At 40.5% G+C, this 23,344-nt stretch overlaps 1 protein-coding gene across 2 annotated transcripts; it reads left to right on the top strand.

The window, feature by feature from the left end:
* Positions 1-243: 243 nt before the first annotated feature.
* Positions 244-22,615, top strand: LOC138968865 (uncharacterized). Of its 2 annotated transcripts, none has more exons than XM_070341534.1 (11): positions 244-323; positions 14,260-14,431; positions 14,847-15,002; positions 16,323-16,459; positions 17,333-17,481; positions 17,934-18,122; positions 18,446-18,535; positions 19,960-20,178; positions 20,839-20,970; positions 21,796-21,912; positions 22,450-22,615. In XM_070341534.1, the coding sequence occupies exons 1-11, from the start codon at positions 308-310 to the stop codon at positions 22,558-22,560; spliced, it is 1,488 nt and encodes a 495-aa protein (XP_070197635.1). In that variant the 5' UTR covers positions 244-307; the 3' UTR covers positions 22,561-22,615. The 2 variants fall into 2 exon arrangements, with proteins under 2 accessions (XP_070197635.1, XP_070197643.1); XM_070341542.1 differs by lacking the exon at positions 244-323 and adding an exon at positions 10,200-10,278.
* Positions 22,616-23,344: the final 729 nt, after the last annotated feature.

Raw genomic sequence — 23,344 nt, 5'->3', positions numbered from 1 at the left:
ACGAAATGCCATTGACCAATCACCAAAAGTCGCTGACGTCATTGCATGAAACTACCCAAAATCCTCTATTCTCGATGACATACTAAGGAGTTAGTTCGGGAGAACGACGATCTATGGGCGGTTTATCATATAAAGGGAAGCAAGCGGTTACAAACGGGCGTCGATAGAGCCAATGAACAGTGTTATCTACTTGTAGTATTTCATTCACTTGTGCCGTGGCCGAATAAAAGCCGGGGAGAGGGCATCAGCTGGTCGCGAGTCAGAGCGTTCCGTATTGACAGTGTGACACCGCTAAAATTTCATCATCATGTCTACTAAAGTTGGTGAGTACAGCGGATTGCCTGACTTTTCAACTCTCGATTGAATATGTTTATTATATCTCAACTATTTTTGTTTACACTGATAAACCAGATCAGTGACATTGTTATGCTTCATTAAATTAGTGTTCGTGTTTCCGCCTGTGAGCACGTTTGGTGTTGGTTTATTTTTTTTATATTTTTTTTGGTGGGGGGGGGGGGGGGGGGGGTGGGATGGGGAAGGGGAAGGCCTCGAAAATGTGAGAATCGAAGATCGGCATTCAATCGAAATCACGGCCGTCACCGTGCACCGATTATTAATTAAACAGCGGTATAGTTACGCAGCTGAAGAAATATATGATACAATATAAATATAAACAAGTCGCGTAAGGCGAAAATACAATATTTAGTCAAGTAGCTGTCGAACTCACAGAATGAAACTGAACGCAATGCCATTTTTCAGCAAGACCGTAGACTCGTAGCATCGTCAGTCCACCGCTCATGGCAAAGGCAGTGAAATTGACAAGAAGAGCGGGGTAGCAGTTGCGCTAAGAAGGATAGCACGCTTTTCTGTACCTCTCTTTGTTTTAACTTTCTGAGCGTGTTTTTAATCCAAACATATCATATCTATATGTTTTTGGAATCAGGAACCGACAAGGAATAAGATGAAAGTGTTTTTAAATTGATTTGGACAATTTAATTTTGATAATAATTTTTATATATTTAATTTTCAGAGCTTGTTTTTAATCCGAATATAACATATTTATATGTTTTTGGAATCAGCAAATGATGGAGAATAAGATAAACGTAAATTTGGATCGTTTTGAAAATTTTTATTTTTTTTTACAATTTTTAGATTTTTAATGACCAAAGTCATTAATTAATTTTTAAGCCACCAAGCTGAAATGCAATACCGAACCCCGGGCTTCGTCGAAGATTACTTGACCAAAATTTCAACCAATTTGGTTGAAAAATGAGGGCGTGACAGTGCCGCCTCAACTTTCACGAAAAGCCGGATATGACGTCATCAAAGACATTTATCAAAAAAATGAAAAAAACGTTCGGGGATTTCATACCCAGGAACTCTCATGTCAAATTTCATAAAGATCGGTCCAGTAGTTTAGTCTGAATCGCTCTACACACACACACACACAGACAGACAGACGCACATACACCACGACCCTCGTTTCGATTCCCCCTCGATGTTAAAATATTTAGTCAAAACTTGACTAAATATAACAAAAAGGACGCAGACACAAACAGATTCGAACATACATTGAAGCACACAGACACATTGTAACGCTGTGGACACACACAAGCTGACTGCTGAAGGGTACACCCAGACAACCAGACAGCCAGACGGTCAAGCAAACAGACACACTGATTCAACAATCGCAAAATAATTTGCGTCCCGATGACACTCAACCAGTTGCCGTCTTCCAAATAAGTGTGTGAGCACAGTACATGTAAAACAAGATGAGTAACTGTTATAAAAGAAAACTACATTTATAAAGCAAATACTGAAATAGTCACATAGACATTTGCGAGTACTGAAAAACTTGGGGAAAAGTTTTATTTGTTGGTTGGTTGGTTTGTGTTTATCCATTGTAAATGTGTCCGTTCATTTTCCCCTCACTTTATAAGTTTCTAATACCAAGTCTTAAATCTGGTGTCCTTCTTTCATGAAAACAAAATGAATACGAGAAAGTGTAACAGGATCTCTCAGGTTTGCCAAAACAAAAACAAAATTCGGATGGTTATTAGTACGACCGCGGTAAGAGCTCTCCCTGTTTCCGATCAGCTGTTATATGCACTGTCACTATTACATGGCAAAATAGCCGAGAGTTTTCAACGGTTTTGTGGGCTTATTTGCTTTTTATTTATTTAGAATATTGTTTAGACTTTTGTATAATGCCAAAAAAACTAAATAACGATTTGTCTGAATAAGTAAATAAATACATAACTGGAAAAGTAATACTTATACTACAATTGTTATTCGAATCTTTATTTAGACAAAAGGAAAGTATTGAAACAACTTGCTAAACTTATAATATATCAGAATGGGGAACCGTAAGTTCAGGTAGGAGGGCAGTATGTGCTTTAGCCTTGTTTACATAGAGCTATGCTTTGTGTTTTTGGCGCTTTGGTTGTTGGTTGTGGGAGGGGGGGGGGGGGGGGGGGGGTCGGTGGGAGAGAGGATTGAGGGGTTGGAAGGAGGAAAGGGGATGAGGTTTTCAAGTGTGTTTTGAGTGTGTGTGTGTGTGTGTGTGTGTGTGTGTGTGTGTGTGTGTGTGTGTTGCATACACGAAAACTGAAAAAAAACCACGCGCGCTACTGTGACTCGCTGCGTGCTGCTGACAACGTGAACATGATGCAACCATCTTTACAGCTTAGATCAACAAGAGAGAGAGAGAGAGAGAGAGAGAGAGAGAGAGAGAGAGAGAGAGAGAGAGAGAGAGAGAGAGAGAGAGAGAGAGAGAGAGAGACAGAGACAGAGACAGAGACAGAGAGACAGAGAGAGACAGAGGTCTTAGGGTCAGCATAACCCGCTATGGGTCATCAATCAAGTTGAGTTCTAACCTCGAACGAGATCACATTGTCAGCTTTGATCACCTTGGACTAATTTGATTAAGTGTTAATGTCTGGTCAGTTGCGCTGCATTGACGCGGGTTTTCATCGATACGGTGGCATACAGACCTGGTAATCATGGCAGATCTTACGTTACTATTTATTACGTCGTTGGTGGTCAAGGTCAGTACGGTCAACTCGACATCAATCCCTGACAAGGAATAAGCGTACGTTGCTTCCACATTCAGGTGACTGCATTTTTATCAACCTGTACTGACAAACAAGAGAATAAGGGTCATGAAAATAAGGGAGAAAGTAATACAAATAAAAATGTAAATGAAAATCACGATGTAAAATACGCCGATTTGTTTTTTGCAATTGCGTTCCCCACGGGGGATAACCGGTCAAAGGCCGAACAGAAGCCGAAGGCCGCTCATGACACGTGTGAAGGCAAGTTTTGTCTGTTTTCTAGGTATTGTTTGATTTATGTGGGGATTTAAGGTAAGCTACTGATTCAGCGATGACTAAATTTGTTTCTCGATGCATAAAAAGTCAGGGAGCGATTGATATTTGCCCGTAAATAGCCTTCAAAGCTGAAAATGTCCGCGATCGAGCACCGGAAATGGCTGTTCGATGGGTTTTGCAAGTAGAAATGTGCTTTATTTCACCAAATCAGCTCGTATTTGGTGTGGGTACGGGATTCTAGAGGACGAAGGAGTCATAAGAGGTGCAAAGAAGTGCTATTTGGGAGTAGAATAAATCTTCCGAGACAGTAGACAAGAGAAGGTCATATTTGAGAGATGCGCGTAGGCCGATTGTCTTTCCGACAAGCGAATGATACAGCAGATTTGACCAGAAACCTAGTCTTTAGTTTTTATGAATGAGTTTTTTAATTAAAACAATCACGAGAACTCTCTCGCTTAGCCTAATGGCTGTTCGATGGGTTTCGCAAGTAGAAATGTGCTTTATTTCACCAAATCAGCTCGTATTTGACATCGGTTTGGTATATATATATATTTTCTAATCCTACTGCGAACTGGATAGCAGACGCGGCACGACTGTGAACCCATTTTTTACTTCAAAGTGTGGGGGGATCTTCCCACACTTTGAAGTAAACTCAGTAACTTACTTCAAAGCGTGGGACTTTTGCATCGCCTGTTTGAGCCTGATGATTTTGTCAAAAAAAATGGCAGTCTTTTGGATGAGTGAACAGAAAAAATGAGCGAGCCAAGAAACATAGTGATGTTTGTTATCAGGCTTTAAGCAATGTCCCATTGTTGAGTGTGACGAAAACTCGTGGTGACGATTTTAAAACATGTTGGGTCACGCATGGTCCAATCTTACATGGTCCAATCTTACATGGTCCGACCTTACATGGTCCAATCTTACATGGTCCAATCTTACATGGTCCATATATATATTATTGGACCATTTAAGATTGGACCATGTAAGATTGGACCATGTAAGATTGCACCATGTAAGGTTGGACCATGTAATATTGGACCATGTAAGATTGGACCATGTAAGATTGGACCATGTAGGGTTGGACCATGTAAGATTGGACCATGTCAGGTTGGACCATGTAAGGTTGGACCATGTAAGGTTGGACCATGTAATATTGGACCATGTAAGATTGGACCATGTAAGGTTGGACCATGTAAGATTGGACCATGTAAGGTTGGACCATGTAAGGTTGGACATGTAAGATTGGACGATGTAAGGTTGGACCATGTAAGGTTGGACCATGTAAGGTTGGACCATGTAAGGTTGGACCATGTAAGGTTGGACCATGTTATATAGGACCATGTAAGATTAGACCATGTAAGGTTGGACCATGCAAGGTTGGACCATGCAATGTTGGACCATGTAAGATTGGACCATGTAAGGTTGGACCATGTAAGGTTGGACCATGTAAGATTGGACCATGTAAGGTTGGACCATGTAAGATTGGACCATGCAAGATTGGACCATGTAAGATTGGACCATGTAAGGTTGGACCATATAAGGTTGGACCATGTAAGATTGGACCATGTCAGATTGGACCATGTCAGATTGGACCATGCGTGACCCAACATGTTTTAAAATCGTCACCACGAGTTTTCGTCACACTCAACAATGGGACATTGCTTAAAAGCCTGATAACAAACATCACTATGTTTCTTGGCTCGCTCACTTTTTCTGTTCACTCATCCAAAAGACTGCCATTTTTTTTTTGACAAAATCATCAGGCTCAAACAGGCATGCAAAAGTCCCACGCTTTGAAGTAATTTACTTCAAAGTGTGGAATTACTTCAAAGTGTGGTGCAACAGTCGTGCTGCGTCTGCTATCCAGTTCGCGGTAGGATTAGAAAATATATATATATATATATATACCAAACCGATGTCAAATACGAGCTGATTTGGTGAAATAAAGCACATTTCTACTTGCGAAACCCATCGAACAGCCATTAGGCTAAGCGAGAGAGTTCTCGTGATTGTTTTAATTAAAAAACTCATTCGTAAAAACTAGAGACTAGGTTTCTGGTCAAAACGAATGGTTAATCTGCTGTATCATTCGCTTGTCGGAAAGACAATCGGCCTACGCGCATCTCTCAAATATGACCTTCTCTTGTCTACTGTCTCGGAAGATTTATTCTACTCCCAAATAGCACTTCTTTGCACCTCTTATGACTCCTTCGTCCTCTAGAATCCCTTACCCACACCAAATACGAGCTGATTTGGTGAAATAAAGCACATTTCTACTTGTAAAACCCATCGAACAGCCATTTCCGGTGCTCGATCGCGGACATTTTCAGCTTTGAAGGCTATTTACGGGCAAATATCAATCGCTCCCTGACTTTTTATGCATCGAGAAACAAATTTAGTCATCGCTGAATCAGTAGCTTACCTTAAATCCCCACATAAATCAAATAATACCTAGAAAACAGACAAAACTTGCCTTCACACGTGTCATGAGCGGCCTTCGGCTTCTGTTCGGCCTTTGACCGGTTATCCCCCGTGTTCCCTTGGATTTTATTTTAAACGAGTATGCTTGTTGGCTGAAAGCGTGGCCTAAATTGCTCCGGCTTCTCCGCTTAGTCGTTTTTACCATCAATGACGTCATAATATGTGACGACAAAGAGAACTTGATGTTAACTGTGACTGACTTTCCGAAGACCAGATCCGTTGGCATGCAAGTCAGTTTTCGTAACGGACTGATCAGATGTAGCTGGATCCCTGCACTACATCATTCGTAACCTTCTTGAATGAACTGAAACGAGTAATTGTGGCAATTAGTGACAACATCTTTGATTCGAACCACCATGAAATTGACGACTTTACAGGAGAAAGATTTTATGCACAATCTGTGCGTGTGTGTGGGCGCACATATGTGTGAGTGTGCGTGTGTGAACTGCAAGTTCCTTCTGCTGTCTGTGTGTTTGCCAGTCATCATGACCTTGTCTTTTCAGCTGAGCTGCAACAGTCTGTTTTTGCCAAATGATGCAACAGACAGCAACTTTTTACATTTAGTCAAGTTTTGACTAAATGTTTTAACGTAGAGGGGGGAATCGAGACGAGGGTCGTGGTGTATGTGCGTGTGTGTGTGTGTGTGTGTCTGTGTGTGTGTATAGCGATTCAGACTAAACTACTGGATCGATCGTTATGAAATTTGACATGAGAGTTCCTGGGTACGATATCCCCGGACGTTTTTTTCATTTTTTCGATAAATGTCTTTGATGACGTCATATCCGGCTTTTCGTGAAAGTTGAGGCGGCACTGTCACGCTCTCATTTTTCAACCAAATTGGTTGAAATTTTGGTCAAGTAATCTTCGACGAAGCCCGGACTTCGGTATTGCATTTCAGCTTGGTGGCTTAAAAATTAATTAATGACTTTGGTCATTAAAAATCTGAAAATTGTAAAAAAAAATTTTTTTATAAAACGATCCAAATTTATGTTTATTTTATTCTCCATCATTTTCTGATTCCAAAATATATAAATATGTTATATTTAGATTAAAAACAAGCTCTGAAAATTAAAAATATAAAAATTATTATCAAAATTAAATTTTCGAAATCAATTTAAAAACACTTTCATCTTATTCCTTGTCGGTTCCTGATTCCAAAAACATATAGATATGATATGTTTGGATTAAAAACACGCTCAGAAAGTTAAAACAAAGAGAGGTACAGAAAAGCGTGCTATCCTTCTCAGCGCAACTACTAAACCACTCTTCTTGTCAATTTCACTGCCTTTGCCATGAGCATGAGCGGTGGACTGACGATGCTACGAGTATACGGTCTTGATGAAAAATTGCATTGCGTTCAGTTTCATTCTGTGAGTTCGACAGCTACTTGACTAAATGTTGTATTTTGGCCTTACGCGACTTGTTATTTCTAGCAATGACGTCCCATGTGTTGACAGTCAAGTTGTTCAGTCCTGCATTTGGAAATTCAACACAGCTGGTTCCACAAACAAAATCGATTTTAACAAACTGTAGAACGGACCAAACGGCGTTGGCCAACCATTGGTTCTCTTTGCTCATTGCTCCTCTCCTAATGCTTGAAATATGTTGAAGGATTTTTTTTTCAAAGACAATGATACAGTTTCGGCAATTTTGGGAAGTCTACGCCAGCCCTAGACGTCTCCTTTCCGGGCTACCGCAAGAAAAATAAAAACAAATACAAAGAATTGACTAAAGAAATAGAGAAATAGAGAGAGAAAAAAAGTTCTGTAGCACCGTCAAAATGACGTTATAATTTTTCAACGATTTGAAACGCCGACGCGAAAGTACAATCCTGAAATGCACCAATAAACACATGCAGTTTAAAAAATTTTTTTTATGATATTGTGTTTCATTGTGATGGTGTAGGACATCTTCTGATTTCACATTACATGCGTTATCGGACATGGTTTCCTGACGACATTTGGTTCAGTTCGATATTGTACTTGAAAATGTATTGTAAAGGCTCCGGTACTGAAGACGCTATAGCTAGGCGCCACAGGCAAACGGATTGATGATGGATGGATTGCGGACGGATGATGGACAACAAAAAAGCACTTCATTCTCTTCTTTAAATAAAGAGACACGTCAGCTTCAGATGGCCGAAAATCAATGAAAGATTGTAGCATCAGAAGAAAAGAATCAAGCCTTTCAAGTGACCTATAACCTTGACCTTTACATCAACATATTCTTGGTGCAAGAAACTTGTTCTAATCAATGCTGCATCAGTTCTCCAAACTTAATCTCCAAAGCTAACATAGTTTTGAAGTCATTAAAAGAACTGCCCAAGGGGAAAGGGAAACCACTCGCTGTTAGCTCGACTGAGGACTGAGGTAAAAGAAAGTTGATGTGAGTGTCAGTAACCCCCCCCCCCCCCCCCTGGCTACGCCCCTCCGGCTCCACACACACATGTATATAGACAAGAGTTGCGTATCGAAACCTACCTGTCAGCGATCGGAAATTTTCTCAAGGTCGTTTTACAAGGCCGGCCGTAGTCAGTGGGGAAAGGTGGGTTTGTGTACTCTTAACCGACCTCACTCCAACCCCCTCCCGCCCCCCTCTTGCTCCCAAATGAGTGTCCATTCAACCTTGACTGGGACATTTGACTGAAGTTGAGACAGTAGCGAAATAGACAGCGGTGCCATTTTTCAAGTCGTTTTGTTCAGACACAGTTTATATGGCCTCGGACACTGATTTTATTTCCTGTGCTTATAGTAGTTTTGTTCGTGTGTGTGAGTGTGTGTGTGCAGTGGCGGATCCAGGGGGGTTTCCGCCCCCCCCCCCCCCCCCCTAGCCTAATGTTTGTTGTTTTTAAAGTGAAAAAAAAAATGAAAAAAACCATTTGAAAATTAAGAAAATCTGATGGCTCAGATTGCACCAGATTGCTCCATTTTCCTTGATTTTTATCAAAACGTTCCGGGGGGGGGGGGGGGGACATGCCCCCGCCTAGGAGCCGGCCTTTGTCTTCTTAGTGACGGTTTTGGAAAGTAGTTGGGTAATTTGCTGGCTCAGGTACCACCAGATCGGTCAATATGTCCTTGTTTTGATCCAAATTTGTCTTCTTAGATTTACTTTTTCGGAGATGTATTAGGGGAAGTTTCTTTGCTCAGATTGCACCAGATTGCTCCATGTCAGTTCGTTGTTTTTAATCAAAATTTTCCGGGGGGGGGGGGGGGGAGGGCATGCCCCCTGACTCCCATATAGGAGGTTCGAACGCTTCGCACCCTCAACTAAAAGCTTCGCGTCGTCGATTTGTCCCTAAAAGAAACTGATTTGGACCCCCCCCCCCCCCTTGAAAATGATGTGTGTGTGTGTGTGTGTGTGGATTCATATCAGTGCAGACTAAGCTGTGCCCGTTTCTTGTCTTCAAACATTTACGATAAAGCTATTTGGCATTGTAATTCAGTTCAGAGAGAGAGAGAGAGAGAGAGAGAGAGAGAGAGAGAGAGAGAGGGAGGGGGGATTCTACTCCCATGCTTATTTAGGCTAGGCACCTTCGCTTTTCTGACTGTCAGAAGCAAAAGTTCAAACTACAGCCGGTTTTCACTGGCTCAAGTTGCTGTACTGCAGTTCAGTATTCACGCCGCTCTCATAGCGTGTCTCAGTTGTAACAGCTGATGCAGAATTGTTCTTTTATCTCATGATCACTAACAAACATACTCGCCATAAAAGTAAAATAGGCGATGAACGTGTTTGTGTTACTTGCAGTACATTTTTTTAGTCTTAGTTTTAAACAATCATGTATGATTTTTGCTCCCTGCCCCCATTGTATTTTATTCACTACGCCACTACTGAGCCTTAAAATAAACGATGGCTAGACCGCACTGATTTTGTGTGTTTGTGTTAGGGATCGCGGCTTTTACTTGCCACTATATAATTTCCTTTTGCTATTTGATCTAACAGTTCTTGTTCTACCACGTCGCGATGATCGTACGCTGATTTATGATTGCTTTGTTCTGCCGCTAACACACATGTTTTATGTTTTTCTGTTACCCGAAAACCGTGCTGTATGACCCGCGTCTAACAAAAAATCTGTCACAATCGCCCCGTCTAGCACTGAGTGCCACCTTTGAGATTTTGCACTAATAGATGCATGATTTCCTAAAAACTCACAGTCACGGTGAGGATCCGAGGGAACGGGCTGGAATAGGTGGGGCCTACCGTTGTGTTGTCAGTTCGCTGCGCTGTATCCTAGGCACCACGGACGTACATGAGATGTAAGTCCGTGACGTACATGAGATGTAAGTCCGTGTAGGCATGATAGCAGGTGCCCCTGACAGTGCCCCATATCGAGGTAATAAGGTCACGCTGTCTCCGGACCTGGCTTCTGATTGGTTGAAATAACTATTTTAAGAAGGAGCAGCCGATGTCTTTTTTGTACATTTGGTCGGTCGCCGTTTTGATTGCTGTGGCCTACTAGCAGACACTTCTGGTAGGGTTGGTTTCTATTTATCAAAGAATGCGAGGTTTTGAAACGACCGTTTCCTTTTGTGTACGAGAATGGGCAGAACTACTGCCAATTAAACTCTAATGAATGTGATTCAGGTGGAGACTACTCTGGTTCGCATCTGTAAACGTATGTTTAGGATCCCAACAGCATACCATAAACAAGTCGCGTAAGGCGAAATTACTACATTTAGTCAAGCTGTGGAACTCACAAAATAAAACAGAACGCACTGCATTTATTCACAATGACCGTAGTCCGCCGCTTGTGCATAACGGAGTGAAACTGACGAGCCTGTTCAGCGCGGTAGTGGTTTCGCTGTGCTGCATAGCACGCTTTTCTGTACCGCTCTTCGTTTTAACTTTCTGAGCGTGTTTTTAATCCAAACATATCATATCTATATATGTGTTTGGAATCAGGAACCGACAAGGAATAAGATGAAATTGTTTTTAAATCGATTTCGGAAATTTAATTTTGATAATAATTTTTATATTTTTAATTTTCAGAGCTTGTTTTTAATCCAAATATAACATATTTATATGTTTTTGGAATCAGGAAATGATGTAGAATAAGATGAACGTAAATTTGGATCGTTTTATATAAAAACAAAAAAATTATTACAATTTTCAGATTTTTAATGACCAAAGTCATTAATTAATTTTTAAGCCACCAAGTGACCAAGCTGAAATGCAATACCAAAGTCCGGCCTGCGTCGAATATTGCTTTACAAAATTTTCAATCAATTTGATTGAAAAATGAGGGTGTGACAGTGCCGCCTCAACTTTTACAAAAAGCGGGATATGACGTCATCAAAAGTATTTATCGAAAAAAAGAAAAAAACGTCCAGGGATATTATCATTCCCAGGAACTCTCAGTCTCATGTCAAATTTCATAAAGATCGGTCCAGTAGTTTGGTCTGAATCGCTCTACACACGCACAGACAGACAGACACACACACACACACACACACACACACACACACACACACACACACACACACACACACACACACACACACACACACACACCATAACCCTCATCTCGATTCCCCCTCTATGTTAAAACATTTAGTCAAAACTTGACTAAATGTAAAGATGTTGATTTTTTAGCTCAATGTAGGGGATCACTGAGTTCAGTTGAGCATTCATGATGACTTGGATTTATATAAGTGGGGGGCGATGAAAGGCATTGCCGTGTAGTGCAGTATCCAGACGAAGGTTAGCATAATATAGTGATGCTGCACAATTAAGAGGCATATTAGCGGCAAACAGGTTGCATCAGCATCTATTTAGAGGATAAAAGCGGTACTACCCCCGATAAAAGTCGCTTGTTCATTTCAATGATATTATTCTCTCAAGTGCCAAGAGAGAGGTTCCGAATAACTCTCACTAACTCTATTGCTCATGCCGTATGCATTTAGAGCGCTTACTTCCCTTTGTTTATTTAATCTCTAAACAGCATTCTGTCTCGTTTGTTTACGATTATATATGAGTTGTTCTTCAGTACTGGTGACAGAAACTGAGAAAGGGGGAAAAGTGGTCAAAATTCAAATCTCTAGTTTTGTTTTTGAAATATAGCTTTTCATAAACTAAAGCAGAAATACTGTAGTATCTGATGTACATAAGAAAAAATCACTGGTTCACATGGTTCTTACATAATCTAACTTTTAAAGCTGGTTCTTGTGTGTCTGTGTGTATGTTTGTATGATGACGATAGGACCCGAAACGGCTGCACGGACTGAGACAGGAATTGCAGAGAATATTCTTTGCCACTCGAGTCGTGTCATGGGGTACTTTTGGAATAGCAAATTTGAAAGGATTCTTTAAAAAACGGCGGAAAACATTATATACCCTGTGAGCTATCGAGGATCCTCCCCGTCTGGGCTGTCGAAACTTGGTCTTGTTAAAAGACGTTTTCAAATGGTTAACGGGGAGATACACTCGAAGCACATTTAGTGAAGTTATGTTGCCAAATCATCAAAGATCAACATTTCACTACACGGATCGATGCACACAGTCGAAATAGATGTGACTTTCACACGATCGAAGACTACTTAATAGCAGACAAGCAGACGACAAGATCTAAATATTTAGATCAGTGAGAGCAATACGTTGAAGAACAGTTACTCCGCTTATTCGTCTTCAGTTAAGCTTATTTCCCCTGCCATAAGTTTTCTTGCAGATCTACAGTCACGTAGTGAAATGAACTAGTGTCATCTGAAGATTCTTCTCAGTCAATGATCGAAGCACAGTAAGTTCTGTGCTGACAAAAGTCACTTTAGGAAAACACGACCATTGACTTCATTTATGAGCTCAAAGGTAACAATATCGACGAGAATGTACGCATTTGACATTAAATGAAACATTCATAGACAGTTTCCAACTCACCAGATCTGCCAAAGAGCCTTCATTCGTGAAAAAAGATGATTTTAATCAGACAGGTATCGGAAGCAACCTCTTGGTAACCTGCGTTTCTCCTACCGAGGCGACGTGACGGCGCCACATTTGTTTGTTTATGGCTGTTTATCGCGAAACAACACAGTTGAAATTAGTGTGTAAAATATCATAAATGTGTGGCGTGTAATCTCCGAATCAGTTCGTTATCCAAGTTTCGATGGTAATTCAGTCAGAGTGGAGTTACTTTGAATCGAAGGCGAGGGTAACCTGTGTTGCATGTGCGACGGCGTGAACAAATTTGATTGCAATATTTTATACAGGAAGTAAATTTTAATGATTCTGGCTCAGTCTTGTAGATCTGTTAAGCAGTGTTTTGGTAGTGTATCTACTTTTCTACTATGAAGCTCATTTGGAGTGATACGCTGATCGAAGTGGGGTACCCTATGTGTGACATCAGCCGTATGCAGATTACGCCTCAGAACACTCTCGCATTTCACAAAGACAACAATAATTTGCAACATTTCAAGAACTGCATCAGTTTTATTAGATACTATTTAAACAAAAACAGCACAGACACGACTATTATCAACAACACAGAACGGGAGGTAAGTCGGCAAAGACACTCCTAGTGTGCGTTCCCGTTTTTGGTCGCCATTTTTGCTAGCATTTTCATAGTAAATCTTAACATTTCAATATGTATTGAATGATTGTGGTATTTTCTTTGATTGTGGCGATTCTCCTATCTCTCTGGCATGCACCGGGTGCTTTGTGACCAGTTTCTCCCCTAGACTGTATTGAAAAATGCGTCCGTGTGAGCTGACCCCCACTTGTCACCAGTAGCAATATAATTAATATGGTAAAAGGTGCTATAAAACTTTTGACAAACCCGGGAAACCATGTTGTAACTTTCTTAGCGTGCGCTTTGGAGAGCTGAACCATTGTGTCAACCATGACGTCAATTGTTCAAAAACATTGCATTTTTTTCTTCTAATTATATATATACGTCATGTTTGACTGATGTGCTGTTCATCCAGAGTGTTGCAGTGTGAACCCAAGATGTGCTGCGTGCACATGGATTTTAAGAGAAGCTGGGAGGTTTGACATGAAATGATCGGACTATTTTCAAGCTCGGATCTACGTTACAAACACATTGTGAACAGACTTCCTGAGGCCCTCTATTGGATGTAAATAGACACTGTGTTAAGTCCAAAAACAACAACATATGTCTAACTGCAAAAAGAGTGTACTAAAGAAATTACACAATGTTCGTTTGTAACTCACTTTGGGTAACTCGCTCGACTTTCTTTGTTTAGTGGGGAACTGAGGGGGTCTCGGCAAGCCTTGACCCCCCTAAGTGCCCCACTAAAAAAAAGAAAGTCGCGAGGGATTCCCAGCATGAGTTAAAAATAGAACATTGTGTAATCTCTATGTGTCATTTTGGTGGTCTCTAAAGGATTTTCAATTCTTGTAGTGTTCAACATTGTGCATTGTGATGCTTTGCTTGAAAGTTGAAGTACACAAGAAGAGAATTCCAGTGTACGTATTTTTCATGAGTATTTTCTGAATGTTTCAGGTCGGTCGGTGATGACAGATTACTGGAAGGAGCACACAGGTCAGAGTTCACTGGTTGAAATGATGCTGGACTCCGGTGCAGAAGAGCTCAACAAAGAGGAGCTACCTGAGATCCTCTCATACCTGCCAGACTTCACAGGCAAAAGAGTTATAGAGCTGGGAGCTGGCATCGGGTTAGTTAATTATTCTTGGCTGCAATCTACTTCCATTTTAAAGCTGAAAAGCTTTCAGTTTTGGAGGGAGAAGATAATTATAGTACCGGGGTAATGGGAGTTATGAGATCTGTATATGAAAGGGAAAATATTGTTGCAAATTTAATTAAAAAGATACTTTGCAAGCATGAAGATAAATGAAAGAAAACATGTCATTGTTAGCTTAATAGGAAATATGGCTGCTGAAATAAAAACGGGTTGGGGGGGGGAGAGGGGGGGGGGGGGGGGGGGGGAATATGTTAGCATACCTGAGAGACCTTGAATTGAGAGCCAATCTGAAGTAATGATGATGGTTGATAATATGATCGCTTTGAAAAAGTAGAAGATTAGTTTATATATATATATACAGTAATTGAGATTTTGTTTTCCTTTACAGGCGCTTCACACGTGAAATTGCTCCCACAGCAAAAAGTGTAGTAGCAGTGGATTTCATGCAAGATTTCGTCAAGAAGAATGAAGAGTCCAACAAACACTTTAGCAACATTGAATTTGTCTGTGCAGATGTCACTCAGCTAAAAAGAGAGAAAGAAAGGTGAGAAAAAGAGAGAAAGAAAGGTGAGTCACATTAAAGCCAAGAAAAAAAACAAATCTGTAGTAAACGTGTGTGATTGAGTGCCCAAGCGCTGACTGCTGTACTTTTCTGTCATGTGTGGGTAGCGCTTTTTTAGCATGACAAACATCCCTGGAGGCTGTCAATTATAAAAGTAAAACCCTAAACTCACCCTTGATTTAACAACCTGCAAAGGGGAACCTTGTGCTTATGCACTTTGTTATGTTCAAAGAGAGAGTGTGAGAGAGAGAATGTGTTTGTCTGTCTGTCTGTGTATTTGTCTGTATGTAGACCTGTATGTATGTATGCAACATTTGTTTAATCTGTTCTCTGCACGCATGAGCTTGTGGGTTCTTTGTGTAATTTTAGATGGAAATTTCCTTCATTTGTATCATATAGATAACAGCAACAGTGCTCGCACATGTGATTGGTCTAATACATGTACCCAACATTGTTTAAGTCTGAAAATAACACAGACAGTTCAGCACCTGGTTCCTCTCAGGAAGAGCAGATAGTAAAATGGGATGACTTAATTGGGTCATGACAAATGAGATCATGAAATTTTACACAGACAGAAAGGTTACTTCATTCAACATGGAATGTAAAATGCCCGGAACATCTGTTCCCTTAACTGCTTCTGTAGTTAGAACTAAGACATTAGAATAAGTGGAGGCTTGGGAGGGCTTATATATAATATACTAAAAAGTGCATCTTGAACCTCTAATGAATGTACAGTCGAACCTGCCCTTACCAACACTTCTTGATAACATCCACCTGCCCATTGCGACCACCCCAAAAGTCCCCCAACGAGTTGTTTTTGTCCCTTATATAATTCACCTTTTCATAGCGACCACCTGTATATAAATTATAATAACAACCACCTGTTGGTCGGTCCCTTTGGTGGTCGTTAAACACAGGTTCAACTGTACCTGGCAGCACAATCCATACATCTTTATCTTCCTCATCTTAGTAGATCATTTGTCCCTCTATTGATGTATTAATTAAGTTCCCAGAAAAATACTGGTGGTGAACACTGCGAAAGTTCTGTTTTGGTCAGACAGTTGACTTGTAGATACAATTCACACACACTCACACACAAAGTATTCGCTGTAAAATATGTATTCACGAGTTAGTAAGTTCAGGATGACTTTTATCTTCACTTCTCTCCAATAAATATTCCCAGTAACTGGAGTACTTTGTATGTCAATGGTTAGAAGCAAAAAATGGGTCAGTCAGAATGAATTAAAAACAAATCTTTTGCTTTCTATGAATAATACCAACACAAACAATTTTCTGTTTCAGTGCTGACCTGATCTTCTCCAACTGGTTGTTAATGTACCTGGATGACAAAGAGGTCCAACAACTTATGGTCAAACTCCTTACCTGGCTTGCACCTGGCGGTTACCTGTTTATACGAGAGTCTTGCAGACATGCATCAGGTATGTGTATCCCCATTGTACCTTTAGGTATGGGAGATACTTAGAGTGACAGAGAATGTAGATACGTTTGACAGAATGAGATGGCATTAATTGCTTCTCTGTGCAGCTGATTTGTGTTTTGCTTGACCTATGAAAGCATGTGGTGTTCAAAATGATTGGTTTATTTTATGGGTTTTTGTTGTTTCTTTTTTGCATTTGGTCATGTCAGAATGCTCTGTCACCTGAAACAAGGATACATAAGGAGCCACGTTAGTTGTGGAGATATGAAGAGCTTGTGAGAAGTGTTTTGTGTGTTTGGTCATGTCAGAATCTGATTGTGTTCTTGTTTGTACTTGTTTGTTTATTTCACCTACGTATGAACAAAGGTAGGAATATTGTTAACATGTAATGTAAAAATACCACTACGTGTATAGGTATAAGACCTTCATTTGAAAGCATTCCTGTTTGAAGGTCAATCAGACAAGGCAAAAGCATGTGGTGTTCCAAAGGCTTCATGGTTTATTGGCTGGTTTTCTGTATTTGGTCATGTCAGATTCTAATTGTGTTTCAGTCTGTACTTGCATTGTGTGTTTTTCCTGTGTATGTACAAGGTAGGAACGTGTCATGTAAAAGTACCACTACAGGTATAAGACCTCCATTTGACAGCATTTCTGTTTGAAGGTCCATCAGACATTACATGCAGCTTATGTAAAAGTGTGCCTGCTTCATACTCACACTCACAGTCAATTTCTTTGCATAAATACAGTTTGAGGTTAAGGTTTTTGAACACAAAACCCGCTCAAGGTGTGCATTTTTTTGCAAGAGACCCATCTCTTATCACAAACTCTTCAGGTCTCCACGACTAATATGTCTCCTTATGTATCTTTGTTTCAGGTAACAGAGCCAGAACCGTAAACCCCACACAGTACAGAGACCCATCAGTGTATGAAGCTTTTCTAGCCTCCACAACAATTGCAATGGATGACAAACACGTGTTCGGTTTTGACACAGTCCTGTCCAAGTCTGTGGAAACATACATCAAGGTTAGTGGGTTGATGTCATATATGTCACCTTAATTCAGACAGAAATTAAGTAATGGAATTAATATCAAATTTTGACAGAAACAAATTTAAGAGGTTAAACTGAATAAAATTAAAGATCACTTAATTCTGGATCAGGTTAGTCACTTTCATAAGCAGACAATGTGGTAAGTATGCATTTGCATTGACACACGCACATACATGTGTATGCTCACGCAAAAACACACACACATGTATGTACACGCACACATTCTCTTGCATGCATGCACCCATCCACCCCCCCCCCATCCCCCAAGACTAGTTCATGGACTTTCTCTCTGAGAACAATACTGGAGTTGTGTCTTCCATCATAAGGAGAGATGTCACTTTTAGCACAAAAAAGGAAATCTTGATACAAACTGCCATGGACCAAAATTTGAAGTGTTTTATGCATGGACTTTTCTCTGATGTTTCAGCACAAAAACAACAACAACCAAATGATCTGGCTGGTGGAGAAAGTTCTGAGGGATACAAGCAAGACGCATGGTTTCAAGACGTTCCAAGAGTTTTTGGATAACCAGCAGTATTCTGCCAATGGCATCTTGCGCTATGAGAAAATCTTTGGCAGAACTTTTGTCAGCACTGGAGGCTTGGAAACAACAAAGGTAATGTTTGGTTTGTTTGTAATTGTGGAATATGATCTTTTCCTGGTTGAAGTTAATGCTTTAGTTTTCTGAAAAATATGACAATAAGAAGGGAGACTAATCCTTATTGTCATCTTTACTCAAATTCTAAAATGAGTGCACTCACACACATGCACGCACGCACACGCACACACACACACACACACACACACACACACACACACACACACACACACACACACACACACACAAAAGAGTACCGGTAGATTGAAATAAAATCTCATTTTTTTGTATGTTCTGAATTTGTTTCACTAGTTGATTACATCAGTTGTTTGTGTTTCCAGGAATTTGTGGATCTGTTGAAGTTGAAGAAAGGCCAGAGAGTTCTGGATGTTGGAGGTGGCATTGGTGGAAGCGCATTCTACATGGCGAAGGTGAGTTGAATAGAAAATGTTCAGTATGTATTAACCCGGCCTATGGAGATGACGTTTTTGATAAACCTTCACACTTTCTTTTTCCCCATTTTATTTTTTTGTTGGTGTTGGTTGGGCGGAGATGGAGTAGAAGCAGATGTGCTGGGGAAGGAAGATTGATGAGACTTGTTATTTTTCTGCAAAATTCTTTCTTCTTTCTTTCTGGGGGGTCTGGGGAGTTTGAAGTGTTGGGTGAGAGGGGATTTGCAAGGGGAGGGAGAAAATATGTAATACATTAAGTAGTGTTTTTGAGCCAAAGGAAACTTTGTTTTCTTTTTAGACTGGTGAGACGAATCTTGCATGCAATGAACATAGCTTCATGCAAAACTGCAGCTTTCTGATTTAACTGTGAAGCCTGATATTAATTGGGCGAAGTTGACTTTGCAAAAGTCTGCTTCATGGAGTTTGTTGTATTATTAAGCTTTGGCACTGAAGTTTTTGTAAAAAGATTTTGCAAAGTCTTTGCAAGGTCAACTTTGAACTACTGTATTTGACGGATCACAAGACGCACCGTTTTATAAGCCGCACCCCCGACTTTAAAAAAAAAATTGGGACGAGCCACGTATAGGCCGCGTCACTATTTTAGCCGCCGTCGAAAAAAAATATAATCAGATCGTGTCAATCAATCAAAACAACCAGGCAAACGAAAGTATGGTATTTGGGAAATCGGCTCCGAGAATAAACAAGTGAAACAAAGAAGAAAAGTGAAAAAGTTTGAAGAAAAATATCACACACACAATTTGTAACCAACACACACATGTACAAAGGTGTCTACCGTTCAGTCAGCCTGGTCGGAACCATCAGATTCTGCTGCGGAGAAGCCAGAAAAGTCACTTTCCTCGCTGTCGGACACAAACAGCGACATGATCGCTTATCCAGAACTGAAGAAGTCGAAGCCGAGGGGGTGACGTCATCATCGGAGCTTGAATCGGTCCCGCTCGTGTCGTCTGCTGTAGGTGCTGCGATGATCTCTGTACTCCGAAATCCGTTGATGATCACTCGTGTGGGGACACGTTGCCACGCATCCACGACCCATTGACAGACACACGAAATCGTAGCTCGCCGCATTCGCCCAGTGTTGGTGAATGAGTGCGATCCCTCCGACATCCATTGCTCCCTTAGCAGGCACATGTGTGTTTTGAAGGAACGGTTCACTGTGATGTCGAGGGGTTGTAGGAACTTGGTAGTCCCGCCCGGAATAATCGCTAGCACGGCGTTTAGGTGAGTTTGTTTCATTAGGTGAATGCTATTCAAGTTTAGGTAACGTTTTAGCCGCATCTTTTTATAAGCCGCAATGCGATTTAAAAAAAAAAAAAAGTCGCGGCTTGTAGTCCGTCAAATACGGTAAACTAAGGACAGCCTTAATGCTTTGTTACCTTCACCAGGAGTTTGGCGTGCAAGTGGTGTCCATAGACCTGTCTTCCAACATGACCGACATAGGTCTTCAAAGGGCGGACGAGCTTGGCATGGGCCCTGATCAGGTGTCGTTTGAAATTGCCGACGCCACCAAGAGAGACTACGCACCTCAGTCCTTCGACATCATCTACAGCCGCGACACCATCCTTCACATCGAAGACAAACTTTCACTCTTCAAGAAATTTTTTGTAAGTTCGCTTTAGAAGAAAACAAGAAACACAATTCATATTAGGTTAAGACAAACTTTCCCTCTTTAAGAATTCGTTTGTAAGTTTGTTTGAGAAGAACAAGTGAAACACAATTCATATTGCGTTATTCCCTTGGAGGTGTGTGTGGTTGTGACAAATACTTAACCCAGTTAGCAGCAACCGTTGACTGTTCAGCTTTGCTTAGTGATATTAAAAGTGACAAAACACATCGACTACACCTGGAGACAACTGGAGAGATTGGCCCAGGATCGGAGTGCCTGGCGAGCTCTTGTTGGCGGCCTATGCCCCGGACGGGGTCAAAGGCATAAGTAAGTAAGTAAGTATTAAAAGTGACAAAGGGTTTCTGACAAAAACTGATGAAGTAGTTAATTCTAAGTCTTTGGATTAGCCTGTTGTGTTATAACATTTATTTGCAGATTTTACATGCTAGGTTTTGAAGCTTTGAGACTCTCAGAAAAACAACAACGAAAAACATGCACTCTTTTTTTAAAATTCTTCCGCTGCACCCCTCTCTTCCTATCTATCAATACAAATGAGGAAGGATTGCTACCAAACAAAATCAGTCTGAAAGGGTTTTAAGTTACACATCTTCCACTGTTCAATGTGTAAAGTTGTGCTAATTATGTCAATGTGTTACAGAAATGGCTGAAACCAGGCGGCAAAGTGCTCATCTCAGACTACTGCTGCAGTGAAGGGCCGCACACAGAGAAATTCAAGGCCTACGTCAAACAGAGAGGCTACAACCTTTTGTCTACTTCAGCCTATGGAAAGGTAGGAAATGAGGCTGGGAGGCAGACCACGCGTTTTCTGCCTTGTTGGGTCTTTGATTCAGCTTTCAAATGATAGCTATGTTTTTGTTAAAACCAGAATTCAAACTTGGAGGCCACAGATTTTTGTATGGTTCTGCAGAGATAAAGTTGACTGAAAATATTTTGTGTTGGGAAGGAAAGTGGAATTCTTGTTTTGCAGATTTGATCAGAGAAAGTTTAAACTTTTAATGTAATTATGACACTGGTAGCAAAACAGGCTGTAAGCTTGGTTTAAGCGTGTTTTATTCAATTTCTCATACACACGTTTCAAACAATAACAACATTAAGAACGTTAACAAGCAGATTGCTTATGGACACGTTCTTGAAATGATAATCAATTCACATTCCGATAGCAAAACATGGCGAACAAGTGATAGCTGTAAGCTTGAAGTGTGGAGAATGATCGACTGCTTGACTGTGGACAAGGAGTTAAGCCTGAGCAGAAACGGTCACAGCAGTTCTAAGCGCTGCAGCCTTACAGTCTGTTTCTCGAAAGCAAGAGAGGCAAGGATGCACCAAGCCTTTTTTCAGTACAAGTCCACAGGGCTAAAGTGAGCGTTGTCAGCGGATGTATTCCAGCACGAATAAACAGAGCTAGATTTATCGAGCAGGCATACTGGCCAATGTTGGCCAGATCAAATAAATAAAGGGAGGGAATTGCTTACAAAGACAAGAGCAGATTGATCATGTGTGGGAACAATGTGTCACGTGTGTGTCTTGGCTTTGTTTTAATTTTAACTTTTTTGTTCTTTTGAAATTAATGTGACCTTTACTCTACTGATTTCAGCTCCTGGAACAAGCTGGCTTTGTCAGGGTGAGAGCAGAGGACAGGTCAAAGCAGTTCATCCAGGTGTTGGAGAGGGAACTCAAAACCACAGAAACCATCAAAGATGACTTTGTCAAGGTAAAATAGCACAGGCATCTCACATCTGCATAAAGGGGTCTGGCATTTTGCATGATGAGTGCTGATTGTGTGGGTTGTATCAGAGACTATAGAGTAGTCTCTGGTTGTATGATGTTACCTGTCCATAGGATAGGCTTTGAAAAAGAAAGTGACTAGGTGCTAGGTTATGGTTATGGATTTAATGGGAGAGAGACAATGAGAGAGAACATTATTTGAGACTGTCCAAAACAGATTTCTTGAAGTGTTAAAATGTGGAATGGAAGGATGACAAAATGAAGGGACAGTGCTGGTTGTTAGCAGCTAGTGCTTCAGAATTGCAATTTTTAAGCTGTTTAAAAAACCCAAAATTTACCAAATGTTTACACCTGTATATTTCCCATGAAAATGAAAATAAAGAAGATGCTGGAAGCTAAATGTTGCTCCCATCCAACAATGTTCATATCCTTTGCCAGGGAAGTGAAAACTTTGAGACGCTCCACCCAGTTCTCATATATAGTCTACCTAAACTCAAATCACATTGCTTTGCTTTGTTTTCAGGAGTTCAGCCAGAAAGACTTCGATGACATCGTCAGCGGCTGGAAGGACAAGGTGGTGAGAGTGGGGGAAGGCGACCAGAGGTGGGGTCTCTTCTACGCTGAGAAACCATAGACTTTTAATCCTGTTTGACACCAAATCCTCAGCACTTACAATGAAGGGGGGGGGGGGGGGGGGGGGGGGGACTGAATCAGCTGACACAATATCCACTGAGAAACAGTGCTTTTGTTGTTAAATTTGTCATGCATGAAACACAAACAAGAAATAGGTGTAATCTACAAGAAAATGAACAAGTTTATGTACAGGTGTACATGTTTTTGTCAGTTGTGAAAGTAAAGTGTTGAAAAGGGAAGGAGAGTGTTGGATAGAAAGAAACGAGGAAAGAAAGGAGGAAAAATGGAGAGAAACTGAGCCAAAAAGGGAAAGACAAAGGTGAAAAAAAAAGAGAAAAAAAGATTTCAAAATACGACAAAGTAACATGCAAACACAAAAACAGATAAGCACACAAACGGTTTTGTTCTTGTGAGAGAGAGATAGGAAGCCTGTAATAGAATGAATGCATGATTATTGTGAATCGTATTTTTTGTGAAAAATGTTGATCTCAATCCATGGCAATTTGTCTTCCAAAGGGATTTATTCCCTTGCATTATATAACCCTTGTTATATACTTGCTTTTTTTGTGTTTGGATGAATCTGGTGACTGGATGTCTTTTTTTCTGCATTTTGTAGCCTTTTCTTTAATGCAATATGTATGGGTAGATATTTTTGTAAGAAGATTGGGCATTTTGTAATCCAAGTGTTGCTGGGTACAATAATAATTAAATGCAACTATGCTTTTTCAATGATGCTTTTGTATAAAATATTACAATGTTAGCATTTCATGAAAAATTGCTATTTG

Source organism: Littorina saxatilis, linkage group LG1 (genome assembly GCF_037325665.1).
Source record: "Littorina saxatilis isolate snail1 linkage group LG1, US_GU_Lsax_2.0, whole genome shotgun sequence".
Lineage (NCBI taxonomy): Eukaryota > Metazoa > Mollusca > Gastropoda > Littorinimorpha > Littorinidae > Littorina > Littorina saxatilis.
This window is presented reverse-complemented; position numbering and strand designations above follow the sequence as displayed.

Bases quoted from the DNA above. Each gene is read 5' to 3' on its own strand.
- LOC138968865 (XM_070341534.1), top strand. The intron at 14,432-14,846 runs GTTAGTTAATTA...TTTCCTTTACAG, and splicing joins GAGCTGGGAGCTGGCATCGG to GCGCTTCACACGTGAAATTG. The intron at 21,913-22,449 runs GTAAAATAGCAC...CTTTGTTTTCAG, and splicing joins TCAAAGATGACTTTGTCAAG to GAGTTCAGCCAGAAAGACTT.